The following is an 18,440-nucleotide window of genomic DNA, read 5'->3' on the forward strand; positions in this document are numbered from 1 at the left end:
TGAGTTTAGGTATTTTCCAAATGTGGCCACTGACTTATGCAATACCGATTACACATTCAAATAAAGAGTTATCTACAAGTTAAATTATGTATATTATCTATTAAACCAATGTACCTATTTAATATTTATGGTATTATTTGTTGAAATCTCATTTAATTTAAAAAAAAAGCTATTTGTTGTTAATGTATTTTTTGCCACAGTGAAGTGAGTCAAGTGCGCAAAAATTTGGTAATTCCCCGGTCATGGTTGACGGCCATCGAGTGAAATCACTCAGAAGTGAAGATGTATCTGTGTATTTAAAGACTTTCACGGACGCGTACCGGAGTCTAATTGCTGGCCAGTAAATTATGTAAATTTCCACACATGAAGCGTTTATACCTATAAACACAGAAACGAAACTAGTTTCAAACAGTTTGTGTTGCGCTTTGGCGGGAGCACAGTATTTGAAAATAATTTGTAGATTTAGTGGCACTCTATAAATAAAACGAGAACGAGTTTGATCGAACTTTCATTTACGATATGATGACTAAACCTTGCGGCTAATGTGTTACTTGCTATAATTTATTGCGACTACAGTCATTATCAAGTGTAGTGTAGTTTGTTATTCGAAAATTGTAACTAGCAATGTATCAGTTTGTGTTTACAACTGGCTTAAATGGGGACTCGGAATTTCATAAGGATTTGAGCGCAACGAACAATCTTTGCAAACTAGTGCAAGTAACTGTAAATGCGTCTTCAGCGGCTAATTGTGGAAGACGATGGTGAAAAATTGCTACGTCTTTTTTATTTTAGTGGTGCTTGCGGTAACGGTGAGTACACTTTGTCTAATTGCGCGAAAGTATTTGAAACCGATTCGAGGAACAAAGTCGGAAATTGCTTTTAGAAAAAAACAAACCTGTCGATCGAGTTTATGTGAATAACCATGAAAATGTTTAAACAAACCGCTGTTCCATTCTACTGATGATTACTTTACTTAATACTTTAATCACTGCAATTGTTGTAGGTGTATATTGCAGAGACGCGACCTCAATTTAAAGAGTCGCTTGAAGCCATCTCCAAAGTGACTGAAGGGATTAATGATAGCGCTATCACTTTTATTAAACAACTAACCGGCGAGGCGTTAAAAGATGACAAGAATAAAACTAAAACCAGGATTTTGTTCCGAGGTACGAATCAATCTTCGTCTACTTAGCGCAGATTTATAAACCTAGTCCAAGGTTAATTTCAAAATGGCATAAATTCAGAGAGTGGTTTTGGGAACAGGAAACAAACACGAAAAAATGAAATTTTGATTGAAACGCCACTGTTTGTTTTTGTTTATGTCTTTACATAAAACACGTAACCTTGACCTATCGTCCACACTTAAACAAGTGTGTTTATTTGTCCTTATTTTTTGCTTGAAATTTGTTAGAAAACTAATTGGTCGCTTTTAGGGGATTTGCTGGGCGGGGAGTTCGGCGACCAGGACATAATATTTCCCGACACGTACCAAGTGATTTTCAATGATGTTCCGAAAATCGACGGTCCTCCTAAGTGTGCCGAAGGCAACACTTTTTGTGAGGACTTTGATTCTTATCCTTACAACCACGTGAAAAACGTGCTTAAGCGCAAGCGGGTGCATACTGATTTATTCGGCAAGGACGAACCCCTCGATGAGCGCTACAGCATCACCAACAGAAACGGCGACTTCGAGGCGTTCATCTGCACGAGCATATCCAAAACGATTTTCCCCCGAGTTGGCATCAACAAAAACAACAAGTGGAAGGTCATAATCAATCAAGAGGAAGACGGATACATTCAAGGGATTAGGACGGAAATTTGCCGAAAGTAAAGGGTTGAAAGTTGATTTCTGTGTCGGTGACAGAGTGTTGCGGGGAAGGGGCGGCTTGTGACCTCATCGGCGACAGGGCGAACGGCTACATAACCAGCTGCAAGCAAAAATACATGTTGCGGAGGATGATGTCTTTATCTGAAAATGGGGATCCCGTCCCGGACACATTCCAGTTACCGTCAGCCTGCTGCTGCTCTTACAGGAAGGATCTGAGTTTTTTGTCCCGATTTGGCGCCGACGATGTTTCCTTAAGGTCGAAAGGGAAAGGAAAATAAAATAAAGAATGTGATATAAGTTATGTGATTGAACTTTTTATTGTAAAAACGGCAGCGGGATTATTTATTGAATAAAATCATACAGAAGCAAACCACAACCAATGAACGAACCCTTCTCCCCACCTTTGGCCGAAACCCTAAACCCTTTCAACTTTCCTAATCACTTATTTACGATTCTATTCAACATTATTCTTCGTGGCTGCAAACGTCGAATGTGGGTGAAGTGTGTTTTCGTCTGTGTTTATTTTATGACTATGGAAGTGGTTAGTTATTTCTTTTCTCTTTTTCTGGATTTTCTTATAGTTTTTTTAGTCAGTATTCAAGCAAGTCCAGCCTGGCAGAGTAAGATTTATCGCCTTGAAAATGAAAATTTAATTATTTTTTATGGCAGGAAACAATCACATCGTTTTTCCGAACTCGCTAGAAGAGCATGAAACTTTCATTGCTCCAAAGTGTAGCGGTAACAAAACATTTTGTGAGGACGTCGGACATTACCCCAAAAATAAATTTAGCGTAATATTAGAAAACACCACATACGGGGAAGATTATTTCATGCCGTAAAGCACCGCCGAGGAAGAATCTATCAAAAATCGATTGTACGGAGTAACTGAATATTACATCTGCAATTCTCACGTCCAAACGCAATATCCCAAAGTGGCGCAAAACGTCAGAAACGAGTGGAAATATGTTTACAATTTTGATAACTACAAGCAAGGCGTAAGGACAGAAGAATGTGTGTAAGTGCATGAAGTGATTACGATTTCTACTTTCTTATTAGAGCTGAAACAGCTTGCAGATCATTCCAGGGAACGCCGCGGGAAGTTAGGACGAAGTGTATGCAAAAGTACAGCGATATGTTGCTGTTGGTTGCCGATGAATACGGAAAACCTGTGTGGGATTTATTCTGGTTTCCTTCCGCCTGTGTCTGTGCATACGAACCAATTATTAATTTTAACCGAGTTTAGGAGAGTTTGCTGACAACTAATTTTCCTTAAATTGCGATCAATAGACGTGTCTTTGAAGCTGAAATGTTATACCATTTCCCGGTACAATAAAACTTTGATTCTATACATTCGTTTTTTTTTCCACCTTTTCTAATGAAATAAAAGTAAACATGAGTTTTGATGTCACGGCGACCTGTAAATTCTTGTGAAAGAATTTCGTAGTCGAATACCCTTCGGAGCCGGTCTCCTGCTGTTAGTGAAAATGATGGTCAAGGTGGTGGACGGTAAGTATCATTAACTCTTAATCCTTTGCTGTTAGTGTCAGATGTACCTGTTCAGAAGACAGTACACAACCTTCAGTGGCAGTGGAAGAAATGTAGGTTTTTGTGTTGGTTTTTGCCGTTTTCAAAGAGGTAGGAATATATCTTGTGAAGCGCTGTGTGATTAAGCTGTTACAAGTTTGATTAATAAATTGATTTTTAGTTGGGCATTCAAGCCATGTCATTTAATCCAGCCAAGATGGGTAAGTTTAGCAAGCGTTAATCAGTGTAAACTAATCTCAGAGAATATAACAGAATAACACAAAGTTTTTTAATGAAGACACTCTAATTTTTTCTCTCATTCGTCTTCTAATTGTGTAATTTTAAACTGGTTTTAATGAGGAAAGAAGTAGTAAATTCGTAGTTTTAGATGATCGCAAGGGTTTGACCTTTCCGGATTCGAGTGAAATTGGGGGTGATTTTTTGTACGAGACGGTGGTCCCCAAGTGCCAAAATCACACGTACTGTGAACACTTGGACCGCTACCCTAAAGAACTATTTTCCAAAATATTAAAAAGCCGCGAAAAGGAGTTTTCTCGGTACTTTCAGAGTATGGCAGTAATAGAGCCCATTATGAGTAGGAACCAAGACACTTCCTGTATTTGTGCATCACGCAAAAGTATTATATACCCAAAAGCGGCATATAATATAAAAAATAATCTGAAATTTATCTACAACTTCGATGGATACAAACAAGGAGTGTCCGTAGAGGTCTGCGTGATGTAAGTTTTTTAAATTTTATTGTGAATAAGGACGGACTTTAGTACGTGTTTTAGAAAAAATCAAATGTGCAAATTTTACGAGAAGGTGAGAAAGTTAAAAACAAGGTATCGACAAAAGTTCGTCGAAAAATTGTTACTGACGGCTGATGAAAATGGAAGACCGTACGCTGATAGGTACAGATTTCCATCAGCTTGTGTCTTCGTACAAGATAATTAGCTCTAATGTGTTTTTTACTTAAAGTTGGGGTAAGTTTCGTAATTTAAATTTTGTTTCACCTACTAACTCATTTTTAGTAACTGCAGAGTAATACATTTACTTTGTGGAGAAGTGAACTGAGACGATTTTATCCCTGTAATTATCGCAGTATTAGGTGGAAGAAAACGATAGGTATTAATCACAATTTAGTGAATCCCAGCTAATAATTCTTAAAAAGTAATTACGTGTGATTTGTGTGATTATGACGAATTGTAGGTACGTAAGTTATTGTGGACTAATGTGTGTTTTTATAATTAAATTTTAGCAATTTTAGTCCGGACGTTAGTCAAGTTTTTATTTATTGTTACAAGCTTTACCAGTGTTTGAAACTGTTTAAGCATTTTATGAAATATTATGTTAGAACTAGCTTAAGCATTAAAAATGTACAAACAGACGAAAAGTATTGTAGTATTGTAAATTTATGTGTACTATAAACTGTAATTAATAAAGCTGTTGATGTTCGAATGAACTTATTTTATGTGGGAAAATGAATAAAATTTGTTGCAAACAGGAAAGCTATTAATAACTGAAACTTAAATGAATTTCCTTCAGTTTTGTTTGAGGAACGGTGTGGTCTGATGTGCGTCCGTGATGCTGAGTTATTTGTATTTGAAATAAGAAGCCTCTAATTTAATAGTAATAGGTGAGTTGGTTAAATTCAACCAAAACGTAGTGTGGGCTCTTCTTGCACCTTTATTGTAACAAAAAAATTCCACATATCTCACTCTTAATACTTTAATTAATTGCTGTTGTGGCACAAACCAATTGTTAGATATAGTATTTAAATAATGCTTGAGGAAATAAGAATTTTGTTAAATTTTGTCCTGCAACGGTTTGTTAAATCTTACATTGTGCGTGCAGAAATCTTCAAGTCGTAAAAACGATCTTATGTTGATTTAAAGAGTTTATAGCTGCAAAATATCCATTTCTTCGATTTATTGCTTGACTTGTTATTTCTGGAGGAAAGTGACGGCAAAAGCAAATAGCATTGATACAAACCATTTTTTATTTGTTAACAGATTCAAGTTTGGTACAAGCTTGGGTGTAAAATAAATTTTTCTATAAGTTTAGTAGTAAATTAATTAACTAGTGGCATACTAAAACCAAATAAATACGGTTATTTATTATGTATTGCTTTTATTTTAACAAAACCTAAAGCAATTTCAGTTACAACTTTAAATACTTTATTCGCGGTAAATATTATATTAAATCAACAGGTGTAATAAAATCGCTGAATTTGAATGAACCATTGTTTTTGATGTTGCTGTTGCAGACTGTTTATTGAATGTTACTTTGAAGTAATTACATAAATTAGATTCATTGGGCATTAATTATATGATATTTGAATGGACACTAATTAAATTCACTGAGTCAGTATAGGGAGAATAAAAACGTTTCTAAAATATTTGTCTGAATAAAATTAAATCGATTAAATATTTGCGTATCAATCAAGCCAGGGATCGCGTTTATTTTTAAGGAGTTTTAAAAATTCTGACGCATCTTCTCTGTTATGCTTTACACAGTTTCGTGGATCTTCCTTGAAGGAGATTGATGTGGCCAGTGAAATCCATCTCTGCGTCACTTCTTAGCGCAAACCCTTTACAATTTGTTGGAAGTTAAACTGATCCTGCAAGCTACAGATACCTCCCTTGAATAACTTTAGGAAAATGCGACTTTCTCTCAGATTTTCTTTAATTAGCAGATTACATAGTTTATGAACGTGATGTAATCATGACCAGAAGTTCCAACAGTGGAGCCGTTCCATCTATAATTATGTAAAATCGATGCTTTGGGATGATTACCAACTCTAGGGTACCTTAAATGGCATTGTTAGAGCGAAAAAGTGGTTAATTGCTTTTAAATGAAACCGTAAAAGGAGGAAAAATGTTCCTGGCCCTAAAGAGAGGTTTAAACGCGGCATAAAACTTGAATGAACGTTACTTAAATATTTACCAAATGCATTCTAATTTCATTTGAATTTTTAAATATTTACTCCGAATTTCAAAACTATATTTTTCTTGTGGCGATAGGTAAGTTATCCAGATGCTCGTTATAAACCAAATCTGTGTCATATTCGTTTTATAGCCATCCTACTAACATTCATTGTTAAAATATTGTTTCAGTTTGAATAGGTACAGCTGTAATTGTAGTCGAGTTTTGGTAAACAAAATGAGCAAAGTAAAAACGCAGTTTTTATTTAAAAAATGCTGTAAAAATAAAATCGCAATTTATTCCTGGATTAAGTGCTCAGTATTTTTAGATACTCCGATAATAATGTAACTAAATCAACTTTCTAAGTAGATAACGAATGGGGGGACAACACAACACAACCTTGACCTTGAGTTTGACCCCGCCCATTTTCCCTCTCTTTCTTTCAAGGTCACTCGTTCTCTCTCTTACTTTTTCAAGGCCAACCCCTCCACTTCCCCCACCACTTCAAGGCCAAGGCATTATTGGACCTTGATGTTTTCAAGGTCAAGGCCATTCATGTTACTCCCCACTTTTGCAAGGCCAACAACTCCTCACTCATTCAAGATGAATCGCGCAATTGTCCTTACTCATTTTCCACCCCAAACTGTATAAAAGTTAATGTGTTGTGTTGTGTAACACAGTTCTTGTGTATATCTACAATAACAAGCAATTCTTAAAAAATGGAACCCATCAGAAAAAGTTCTATTTTTAATACTCCTGGTAAGTTTAATATTTTTTTAGTAGTTTAGTTGGAAATAATTTTTTTTCAGAGGATATCATAGTTTGTCCATACGACAAAAACCACATTCTTCTTTGGTTTCGGCTCGAAAGGCACATTTAGAAGTGCCATCGGGCCGATAAAGAAAAGCAAAGGGCCTCAAGTAAAGTGATGGTGCAAGAAGAAGAGGAGAACTGGGATCATTTCAATGAGCCCAGCTACCTCGACTTCATAAGAAGTAAAAAGAATCATAATGTCATAAGTAAAGTGATGGTGCAAGAAGAAGAGGAGAACTGGGATCATTTTAATGAGCCCAGCTACCTCGACTTCCTGAGGAGTAAAAAGAATCATAATGTCATAAGTAAAGTGATGGTGCAAGAAGAAGAGGAGAACTGGGATCATTTTAATGAGCCCAGCTACCTCGACTTCCTGAGGAGTAAAAAGAATCATAATGCCTTAAATTAAAGAAGTAAGTTTTATTGTTCTTTTTCAACAGTAATTTATTGTGAATTTTTTAGGGCCGGGGTTCTTTCGTAGAGAATAGTGTAGTTTAGCTAAGTAGTAGTCGTAGTAAAATATAAATATTATATTATTGTATAAAAAAATAAAAGTTGTAAAAAAAGCTACATGTTTTTATGTACACCTATTTCAACCTGCTGATACAAGTAAGTGTGACCAGCAAGCAGAGTCGCTCCCTGTTTCAAGACCACTCATTCCCTCTTTATCTTTGATGTTTTCATCTCACTTTTTCTCAATATTTCACTTTTTCAAGGCCACAATATTGGTGCATTTTCATTCAAGGTTAAAAAGTGGGGGTATAGTTAATATATAGAATTTAGTACAAGTTTGATAGCAGTCAGTACTGATTTAATCCTCCGAGAAATAAGAATATAAAAAAGTGCATATATCTGTGTTAATGTCTAAGAGTATTCGCTGCTGGGTCATTGATGTATTGAATCGAATCGCTCGATGCGGACAGAAGCCCATTTTAAAAGCTGGTGAGCTAGAGTTGAACACAAGATTCCGCATACATAATATTAGACGCACAAAGTCTCTGTTCGGAAATTCAGTGCTTGTTGAGTTGGACAATTATGCAGTGTTTCTGCCGAGAAGAATAAGTGATTATTTGACTGAGGAGAAAATTGATGAGTTATTACGAGATCCACGTCCACTATATTTAATATATTTGGGAAAAGAAGATGCTAGAAACCCGACATCTGCACATTGTTTTGAGTTTCAACGTGTTGATGATGAAATATTAGGTAAGGGAACATAATGTAAAATGGAGGATGAAAAGAAATTAAAGAAATGTATATTTCATTTACAGTTAACGAGGGTGCCGAAGAGTAGGATGAAATTATCGGAAAAAGACTTATGTGTGTGAAGTAGTGTGCGTTTTGTGCTAGTGATAGTTTCTTAAAATAAATAAATAAATAAAAAATCATGTGTCTAGACGATGGACAATATGAAAAAAGTTTATACGAGTGTTTTGATAAAAGACTGTTATCATATAAGAACTGGGTACATTCATACCCATCTCCATGGAGTTTAGCAAAAGCGGGATTGTTTTATATTCAAATATCTGATTGTACCCAGTGTTTTGTTTGTGGAGTAATAATTTCACGATGGGAAAAAAGTGATGATGCGTTTATGGAGCATAAAAAACATTCTCCAAAATGTGGATATGTGAAATTGCTTTCCACAGACAAAACTACAATTCAGAAATTCAAATTAGTTACTAAAAATAGCATTGTTGTAGTTTTATTTTTTATAGTATTTGTATTCATATATTATTTATGTGCATAGGTAATGTGATGCAGACTTGTTAACCTTGATCAGTGTCGGGCGCGCGTCAAAGGCAAAGGTTTCAAGAGGCGTCTTGATTTAATTAGTTTATAATTAAATAAGTGGTAGAATAATATGGAGGATTTATAATAGATTTAAGGATATTTAATGTACTACCTATAATATTGATGAAATAAAGTGTTTTAATCGATTCCTTTTAGTTTATTTTATTAAAAAACAATTCATAATAATAATTATCTATGTAATATCCGATGAATTAATCCAAGAGTTATGAGTTTTATCCATTCCACTCCACTTGACGAATAAACGGTTACCTTTCTTTCGTAAAACTTTCTCAACGAGATATACATTCGGATATTTAACTTTTTGTAATTCTTCAGTGTAGAAACCTCCTCGTATTGTTTCTCCAGAAACATCTTGTAGCAAATAAGTTCTAGGATTAGTATTTTGAATCTTCGAAACTGTAAATACTTCATTACTCCAATTTGGGGTGTACCCTTTCTTAAAAAGATGTCGATGTTTACTAATTCGAACAAAATCACCAACTTTAAATTTGGGTTTATAAATGTCCATTGTTTTAAGATGACTATAAACTTGATCCAAAACTTTGCGTTCGTTTTTCTTATTTATTGAAATCGGTTTTAAACCAGTAGTCCTATGTCTGGTATTATTGTATTTTTTTATTATGCCAGGTAAAATGTTTATCCAGTTGTAGTGACCTTGCACCGAAAATTCTTTATACATCATTCCCTTGATTGTTCGATTCACGCGCTCGACGACACTACTTTTTAAATTCGAATAAGAACTGTAGTGATTAATTTTGTATTTATTCATTAATTGTTGAAAATGTTTATTGTAAAACTCCTTTCCCAGATCTGTTTGAATGTTTTTAGGAACGTTACGTCGAGTTTTTAAAATTTCACTCATTGCATTTACAACACTTAAAGCCGACTTATTCTTTAATGGAACAGCCCATACAAATTTAGAAAAAACATTGATAACCATTAAGATATACTTAAAGCCTTTATTGACGCGTGAATATGGTATCATTTCAACCAGATCGAGTTGCAATAAATCATTTAAACCTTTCACTATCACACGTCGTCTTTTAAAGTTCACTCTCGCCGGTGCATGTAGTTCATTAACAACTTGACGCTTAATATTTAAATCACTACGCTTCATGGTGGATTGGTACTTTTAAAACTATTTCTATATATATCGGTTTAGCTTCTGATGTTTTGGGTCCATATTTAAATGATAGTTTGTCACCTTCACGTAAAATTTGACCAATTAAATTCGTAGTTTGTTTCGAATTAATTAATGCAATCCACCCGCTCGATGGACTACCATGTACAGACGTAATCGTTGCTTCTTTTAATGGAAAAATATAATTCGTACCAATATTAAATAATACAAAAAGTTTTTTAGCTGGATCCAGTGTCCCAAAGAGTGAGATTGTGGTATATGAGAAAGATTTGACACGTTGTAAAGTTGTCCGAATTCTGTGTTCACTAATGTGTTCACCAAATTTATCTAATGTCATATTCTTGTCTATTGAATGAATAAAGTATGTAGAAATACTAACTATAAAATATAATGTGTTTGCAATATATACAAGTCGTCTCTAAATTATTAACGAATTATTTTCGATTCACGCAATTCTGTTATGATGCGATTGATTTCATTCATATGATTATTATTACCAGCTACTGTCGATGATAATAAAAGACGTAGTCTATTTACGAGTGTGTTGGGATTTTTGTAGGGAACAAATTCTAAATTTTTATCTGTTAAAGCCAATGTGCGAAGAATACCACCACCCTTAACTCTTTTTGATATTGGTTGGATACTACTTGTCGGAGTTGATTGTTTATGACCTTGAGCCTGCAATCGTTGTATTGCAGGTATGTTGCGAAGTCGCGGATACTGTTTACGTGCTGGTGGTACGAGAATTGAAAGACTACTACTGCGGCTTCGTTGCTGGACAGGAGTCGATTGACCTTGATCGGCATCAAGGCTTTCTTCAGTATCACTGTAAAATGGCGGCGATTGAGATGCACGGTGTTCCTGAAGCGGTAGTGGCTGTCTCGAGAAATGTCGAATAATTGTTTTATATTTGTTCCCTACATTACCCAGAATTTGTGCATTTGGTTTATAGTTTTTTCTGTCTGCATTGGTTCGAATGACAATATTTCGATAAGTTTCTAAATCTGATTGAGTATAATTAGTTGGATTTTTTTTAAATAATAATTCATATAATCCAGGTGTATCAGGATAAGCTACATTTTGAACGATTACATGATCGTCTTTGAAATCAATTTCAGAATTGCCAATAAAAAATTTATTTGCCTCGGTTCCATGTCTCACACCATATTGATGATCAAATTTGTTTTCTGTGTCAATAATCATATCTTCAATGTACTGTCGAGGTAAACCGGTCCATTGTTTAAGAAAATGGCGAAATGCATCGGTTTTTGACAAATTTATTAATGTTTCTTGTAACTTTCCAATGGTCACGTTCTTGAGTGACTCTCCCTCCTCTCTGGGTGTGCTAGCAGCCGCATGTTGTCGCATTAAACTGAAACGTGGATCGAGCGATGTAGTACTACGGCTTGTAGTCGTTGACTCAAAAAGTCGCTTCGCCTCCGGTTGTTTGACCTCATGATGAATTGATATTTTTTCCTGTTTTGGGACAACTTCGCGTTCATGTTTAATTTCAGAAATTAAACTTTTTATTGGATCGGTTAGAGGTTGAATGTGGGTTGCGAAACGTCTTTGCGAACTTGCAATGTGTGAAGATAATGATCGTACTTTTTGTTTAACGTGTCGTCTTGCCTTATCCAGCTCTAAAGCTAAACGTTTATCCATGTCGATCGTCGACTAATAAATAAATCTTTGACAAACATTTACATTTATATTTTAATGAACTGATCAAAACCGTTACGATAACGCCCATTGTCTTGTTCAGCATCCTTATCAATAGTAACAAATCCATACGGTTTTTGCCAACACTGTGAACACATTTTCTGAAAGGTTTCAAATGACATATCTGTACCAACGTGATCATTAAAAATATGTTTTAAATTTAATACATCCTGAGGAAAGATAATTATGAAATTAGCATTATCACGAATTAATTGTTTCTGAATGGAAGAATACGTTTGGCTAATAAATATACAATCGATATTATAATGCCTACCAAAGCAAAAATAATCACGTATTATATTTTGGTTACAAGTTACTACATCATCAAATATTATTATGGAATAGGGTTTGATTTCTTTAGGAGGAGGAATTTCGGCACCATCTTCATATTCATAGTAACCGACTTTATCGAGAGGTGCCAGAACCGATTTTAAAAATTGATATTTTGGTTGTTGTAGGGTTTTTGAAAATAAGTAAATGTCTGTGAAGCGTAATCCATTAGGATGCAGCAAAAGACTTAATATCACATTTGTTTTTCCACATCCAGAACGTCCAACCACTAGTCCTCTTTTTACACTATTATTGAATAAAGTATTATGTTTAGGAAAGTGTTGATAGGGTACACAAACTGAATAGTCGTGATTAGAAATTTTTAATAAATCTTTTTGTTGCACAAGTTTCATTGTTGACTTACAAAATACAAATAAAAATACTTTACACATTACATCAATTATAAATACATAATAATAATAATAATAACTATGTAGTATAAATAAATGGTTACATATCGTTACATATCTACAATAAGGTAAAATTCAATCAGTGGGTTCCACATATTTTTGCAATTCTCTAATTAGAGAATCTAAATTTCGATCTCTATCAATATCGTAATGTCCCCAGGCTAATGTGTCAATTGAATTACCTAAAATGTATCGTTTATCATCGAAATTAGACAGTGCTATTTTATTCCTTAATTCGGTATACATATTATGTAAATAAGATTTGAAAACGTTCATAACACAGAAAACTGATGAAGATGAAGGATTTGTTGCAATTGCCCGATATTGTAACAGTGTTAGAGATTTATCAATTACATGTTTACTTACACCTTTAGCCTTTTTAATTAAATCATTCACTGTTTGCACACAATATGCTTTGGCACCGGTGCCATAAAGTAGTACAATTGGTACACCAGCATACTCATCTTTCATTTTACCGATAATAGACACAGTTTTAGGAATATCATGAATATTATTCTCGGGATAATTTGAAGTATCAAACCGATCAATATTCTGCTTAATATCATTATATACGTTTTCCGTATAAATTTCTAAAATTAATGAATCCGTATCCGTATACAAAAGCTGTACATTATTTCCATACTTAACTTTAAGGAAATTATAAAAAAAGTCATACATTAAAGTTTTTGAAATTTCCAATATACTGAATCCTACATAAATAGGTTTATCATACGTTACTTGAACTTTATTCATTTCTATTGCAACTAAATTTTCAGTAAAAATAGAACAATTTTTAAATTGTGGTTTGGCTATCCATGTCTCTGCTCCATACTTGTGACCGTTCTTTTTCCAATGTGTAGCCAGTTTAATATCTACCCGATTATCGACATTTTCCATGGTTTTTCCATACACACTATTATTCATGAGTTTAAATAAATCTTTTTCAAACTTATCTTTAGTCTGATTTCGTAATTTCGTATTTAAATCAATATATGGTTTGAGCCATGACGATTGATTGAATTTTAGTACTCTATGAATTTTTGTCAATTCTAGTCCATTTTGTAGAGCTTGTTTTAAATTTCGATAGTGTATTATGTAGTTTGTTTTAGCACATAGATTTGGAATGAGTTTAGCACATTTTCCGTTTGGTGGAATTAAATTTTCAGGTAGAAATGGCATATCATTATGAGAGTTGTGTAAATGATGAGGATAAGAGATATCTACTTCAAGGACATAACCTTCAGGTGTGGTATCAGTCAAATCCATAATACTAAGTGAATTAATTTCGTCTTGCGTTAGCCAAGTAAATCCACCTAAAGGGAGTACTTCACTCATAGCCCAACCATAGAGATTTGTTGCATCGAGGTATAAAATGTATGATGTCGGTTTCGAAGGGTCATAATTTGGAAGAAATTTATTATTTGCTTGAGCCGCTCGTTTAACACATGTACTAACTCCCCCACGAATCCCTTTTTTGAAAAAATGCAACATATCTATATCAGTCAATAATTCTAATTTTACATGGGTAAATTTAAGCATAGCATTCCAACTAAGAGATGGTGCTGTCACGTAATGTGCTGGATCAAGTTCATAATGCTTAAGGCACATGTTTCGAAAATTCTCAAAGACATCAGCTAATAGCAAAATATCACTTTTTAAATAGAGATCAGAATATTCGCCTAGAGTCTGACAATGGAATGTATTCCATACGGTATTAGCTCGTTGATAATCATCTTCAGAAATATGCTCATCGCGAAGTTTATCGTAAAAATCAATTTTTTGTGGTAATTCCGTGAGATCTAATTTAGAAAAATCATCGATAAATGAATATGGAAAAACCCCTTTCTGTCTAATTAACTGAAATTCTCTGTCAACGGGAAAGTATCGTTTTACTTCCATACATTGAGCATCATCCAAGGCTGCTGCCAGTTTTTCTAATGAACATGCCAAAAACTGAAAACTATCTATAAAACGCAAGTGTAAGTGCTCCTTGACTATTCGATTGTTTGAATTTAGATATTCGCCTACACAAATTTTTTTCGAAAATGTAATATATTTCTCTTTAGTTTTACCAAGAATATTAATTTCACTTTCTTCAAGGGCCAACTCTTTAATGAATAAGTGACTATCATAATTTGTTAAATTATGAAATACTATCGGAATAAAATTTGGAATTTGAAAATTCAAGTTACAATTACTGTGCGCGGCGGACCTATAACGACCCGTTAAATGACAGTGATCTTTTACTTTAATATCATTCTGTTGAAAAGGTTTTTGACAAATATGACATTCCGTTGCTGTAAGATAATCAAACTCTTCTTGAATAGTTAATGGAAGCATTGGTTGTACAATACTTAAATACTTTTTATAAATCTCTATCAAATCTATTTCTAATGCTGTAATAAAGTCAGCCACAGATGACTGTCCTCGAAAACTTTGGAATTTAGATAATTGATCGTTATATGAACATTTAATGTAATATGCACATGAATATGGTTGATGGAGAAAAGTTTTTATCGAAAATGATTGATTTGGATTTGGTGCAACTGTACTCATAGGTTTCAATAAACATTCGAAATCAGCATAAACAATAAATGGAATAGTCATTTTATGATGATAATTTTGAAATTCTAATACATTAGCGGGAACATTATAACCAAATCTATTTGTTATTAATTCATTATTTGGGATTCTAGCATAAAGTTTTCCACAATCAGTCGAAGAATGTCTATCTAATAAAGCTTGGGTTGTGAAATATTGTAGACATCCATCACAGAAATATTTTGAATGATGATGTTTTGAGAGTTGGGAAGATACTAAACGTGGCAAATTAGTTATTGTACAGTAATGTTGATTACCATCGTTATCACTCAACAATAATAAATTTATGTGTACCGGTTTCTTAAAGTTTGTAAAATATAATGGTCCCACAATTTCAAATTTTACCTTATTGTTTACATAAAGTAATTCAAGTCCGTAAACATTAATAGAGACATTATTTTGACTTTCAAATTTTGCAATACTATCCAGTTTTACAGGAAATTCAATACCTTGGAAATTAAAAAGTGTCGACCAATGTGGATATGAACTGGGCAAATGTTCTGGTCCCATAGGTAGACACACTGCTGCTACGACACTCCAACCAAAACAATGAATATCCTGATTTTGAACATTAACTATTGCCCTCTTCATTTTCACGCTTGGCGGTAGTGGGATATACGATGAAGCTTTCAATGGATTGTAATAGTTTACATTTAATTCTAAATGTAAGATTTTCACAAGTGTCCAGCCTAAAACAAAGAAGCAAAAAAAATAATTGTATTATAAAGATTTTTACAATATATAACTACCTGAATCTCGTTCCAAAAAATCCATCATTTTTTGACTAATAACTTCTTGAAAGTCATGCAACATATTCCTAATATTCGTGCCTAAAGTGACAATTCTGTTAGTAGTATTGAAAGATTTTACATCAAATATATTTTTTGACTCAATGGTATACAATCCAAATAATTCCAAATTAATTTTGATTGTACTAAATTTTTCAATTTGTGAAACAATAAGTCTAAGTAATTTATTGTGAATTTTATCCATAAATTCATTTAAATCGATATAATCGCCCTCATCACAAATCCTATACGAAGCGATGCGTGATTTAAATGCACTGCTGAGTGCAAACACCCCATTCTCCAAGGGAGTAGTTTGACAATTATTTCTATGCTGTCTACTTCTCTCATGGGCCGTAATAAGCTTTGGAGCAATTTCTTGATTACATGTAACGCACATATAATTGTTGCTAGCTAGAAAAGAAAAATAATTGAAAATAGAGTACCTATTAGTTAAAACTTACCAGTTGAATGACATATTTTCTGTTTTTTTGCGGCCGGTCCTCCATTTTCCTGTTTTTTGACCACTTGACAATAGAGCTTTTCGTGGCGTAGTCGTGATTGACGGGTTGTAAATTGTTTATTACAGTTTTCACAGTGATGCATTTTCTTATGAAAATATAAATCAATAAATTAAACAGGTTACTAACAAAGTTTAATTATAAATTTGCTGCCTTCTGTTACTATCTTTGAATGACTTTTATTTATACTATATAAATATATATTTTTTTGTGTTCAGAGATAGGTATCCAGCAAGACCTCGAGGAGGAGCAGCATGCTTGCCATCGTGTTGTCGGTAGTATGATGTTAAAATTTGGAAAATCGCGTCCGAATTAAATGTACTTGATATGAGTGTAGGATGGAAATAGGATTTATTAATATTAATTATTAATATTAACATTATTAATATTAATATTATAATTATTAATAATTAATATTAATGGGGACTTTCGCGAACGTCTACGAGGCTTTCTAGGGCGCCGACGCCTCCTTGATCGTGAGTGAGGGGGAGTGGGTGGAATGATGTCTTCGTCGTCGTCATCGTCTCCACCCTCCACCCTATTCTCAATCCTATTATTTATTTGCCCTAGAATGGGTGACAATTGAGAGGGTTGAATGATGTCATTTTCAACATCCATCTCTTCACCCTGCCTCCTCTCTTCAACCCACGGCTCTGCCAGTGCGTCAATGACAGATGGTTGTTGCATGTCATTGACGCCCTGTGATAATATTATGGGTGACGGTGGTGGTGATGGTTGTGGTGACCGAATGATGTTATTTTCGGCCTCTACCACCACCAATCTCTCTGGCAGAACATCATTTTCCTCAATAATCGGTGAATTAGGTTGAGGGGGATGTTCAACGTTACCATTGATAATGTTTTCCACCTCAACCCAAGGCTCCGATAAAGCGTCAATGATGTCCTGCGATATTATCATAGGGGGTTGAGTTAATATCGCGGGTGCCGCTTCAGGAGATGTTAGTGTAACGGGGCGGGTAAACACTGGCTCAACGAAGGGGCTTTGTGGTGGTAGTGGTGGACTGGGAGAGATTGGGGGTTCTTCCACCACCACCACCATATCATTATCAAATACATTTAACTCATCGGTAATCGAATTATTGATGGGACAAGTTCCTTCATCCACAACCGGATTGAACGCCGCCTCGTCTTCGTTAATAAACTGGTCTATTAAGGTCAACGAGATGTCGTCCGAATAATCATTTTCAATACCATGTTGAGCCAGGTATTGCGTGAATGGTAAAGAAAACGATAATTCACTATCAGATTGTGATGAAGGAATAACCATAGAATCATCATCATCCTCATCAACGATTTGAACAATATTAGCAACAGCGTGATTAGCTAATTGCTTCTCTTTCACACTTAACTGACTACATTCAATCACATCCTCTTCAAGACAATCTTCCCTCAAAGATTGATTTAAAGACGACTTGGCAAATTGTTCAAATTGTGTCTCATCATTTTTGATTAATTTTGAATTAGCAGGTCTAATAATTACATCAGAAACGATATTGATTCTAGGTTTATCCCTATTAAAACCACTACGGTTTTGATAGGGATTTGCAACTTTTCCCTTCAATACTTTAAATAATAACTTTGATGACTGGTTACTTACAGTTGTCCTAGTTGAGGGACCGGGACACTGACAACACTCGTCACCATGAGTGCACGGTTTAAAATTAGCAAAATAATTTGAACACATTATTTCGTACACAGACTACCTGTACAACACAGAATGAATTTCTGCATGCACTCTCTGCACATTTATAAATTGTTAAAAGCTCCCGTCAAGGTCAACTTCTTTGTATGCACTTACTGCAACTACATTGGTGTATTCCATCAAGGTTAACATATAGACACAAAAAAATGTAAAAAGAAGACCTATGTAGACAGGATGGAGTGTAACCGCCTGTTTCAAGGACATCGTTAACCTGTTTAATTTATTGAAAAAATGAGAAAAATCACTCATATCCACTGCAATAATCAACTCTTTTTTTATAAATAAAATGAATTTTTTTGGGTG

The 18,440-nt window shown here is 34.3% G+C and overlaps 2 protein-coding genes and 1 long non-coding RNA gene across 6 annotated transcripts; 2 read left to right on the top strand and 1 right to left on the bottom strand.

The window, feature by feature from the left end:
* The first annotated feature begins 229 nt into the window (after positions 1–229).
* On the top strand, positions 230–3,176 carry LOC135265371 (uncharacterized). Of its 4 annotated transcripts, XM_064354823.1 has the most exons (6): positions 230–809; positions 1,004–1,166; positions 1,434–2,369; positions 2,419–2,448; positions 2,498–2,843; positions 2,885–3,176. In XM_064354823.1, the coding sequence occupies exons 1-3, from the start codon at positions 759–761 to the stop codon at positions 1,829–1,831; spliced, it is 612 nt and encodes a 203-aa protein (XP_064210893.1). In that variant the 5' UTR covers positions 230–758; the 3' UTR covers positions 1,832–2,369; positions 2,419–2,448; positions 2,498–2,843; positions 2,885–3,176. The 4 variants fall into 4 exon arrangements, with proteins under 4 accessions (XP_064210893.1, XP_064210891.1, XP_064210894.1 ...); XM_064354821.1 differs by having other exon boundaries at positions 1,434–2,448; XM_064354824.1 differs by having other exon boundaries at positions 1,434–2,448; positions 2,896–3,176.
* Positions 3,177–7,989: 4,813 nt separating this feature from the next.
* LOC107399093 (uncharacterized) lies at positions 7,990–9,033 on the top strand. Its single transcript, XR_001575769.2, has 2 exons — positions 7,990–8,299; positions 8,365–9,033. It is a non-coding gene; the product is annotated as an uncharacterized LOC107399093 (long non-coding RNA).
* A 3,371-nt stretch (positions 9,034–12,404) lies between these two features.
* Positions 12,405–18,026, bottom strand: LOC135265369 (uncharacterized). The gene is made up of 3 exons (XM_064354819.1): positions 16,359–18,026; positions 15,859–16,308; positions 12,405–15,798 (listed from the first exon to the last, which is right to left on the bottom strand). Exon 1 carries the CDS (start codon positions 17,700–17,702, stop codon positions 16,776–16,778), a length of 927 nt encoding a protein of 308 aa, XP_064210889.1. The 5' UTR covers positions 17,703–18,026; the 3' UTR covers positions 12,405–15,798; positions 15,859–16,308; positions 16,359–16,775.
* Between the last annotated feature and the right edge of the window lie 414 nt (positions 18,027–18,440).

This window comes from Tribolium castaneum, chromosome 2 (genome assembly GCF_031307605.1).
Source record: "Tribolium castaneum strain GA2 chromosome 2, icTriCast1.1, whole genome shotgun sequence".
Lineage (NCBI taxonomy): Eukaryota > Metazoa > Arthropoda > Insecta > Coleoptera > Tenebrionidae > Tribolium > Tribolium castaneum.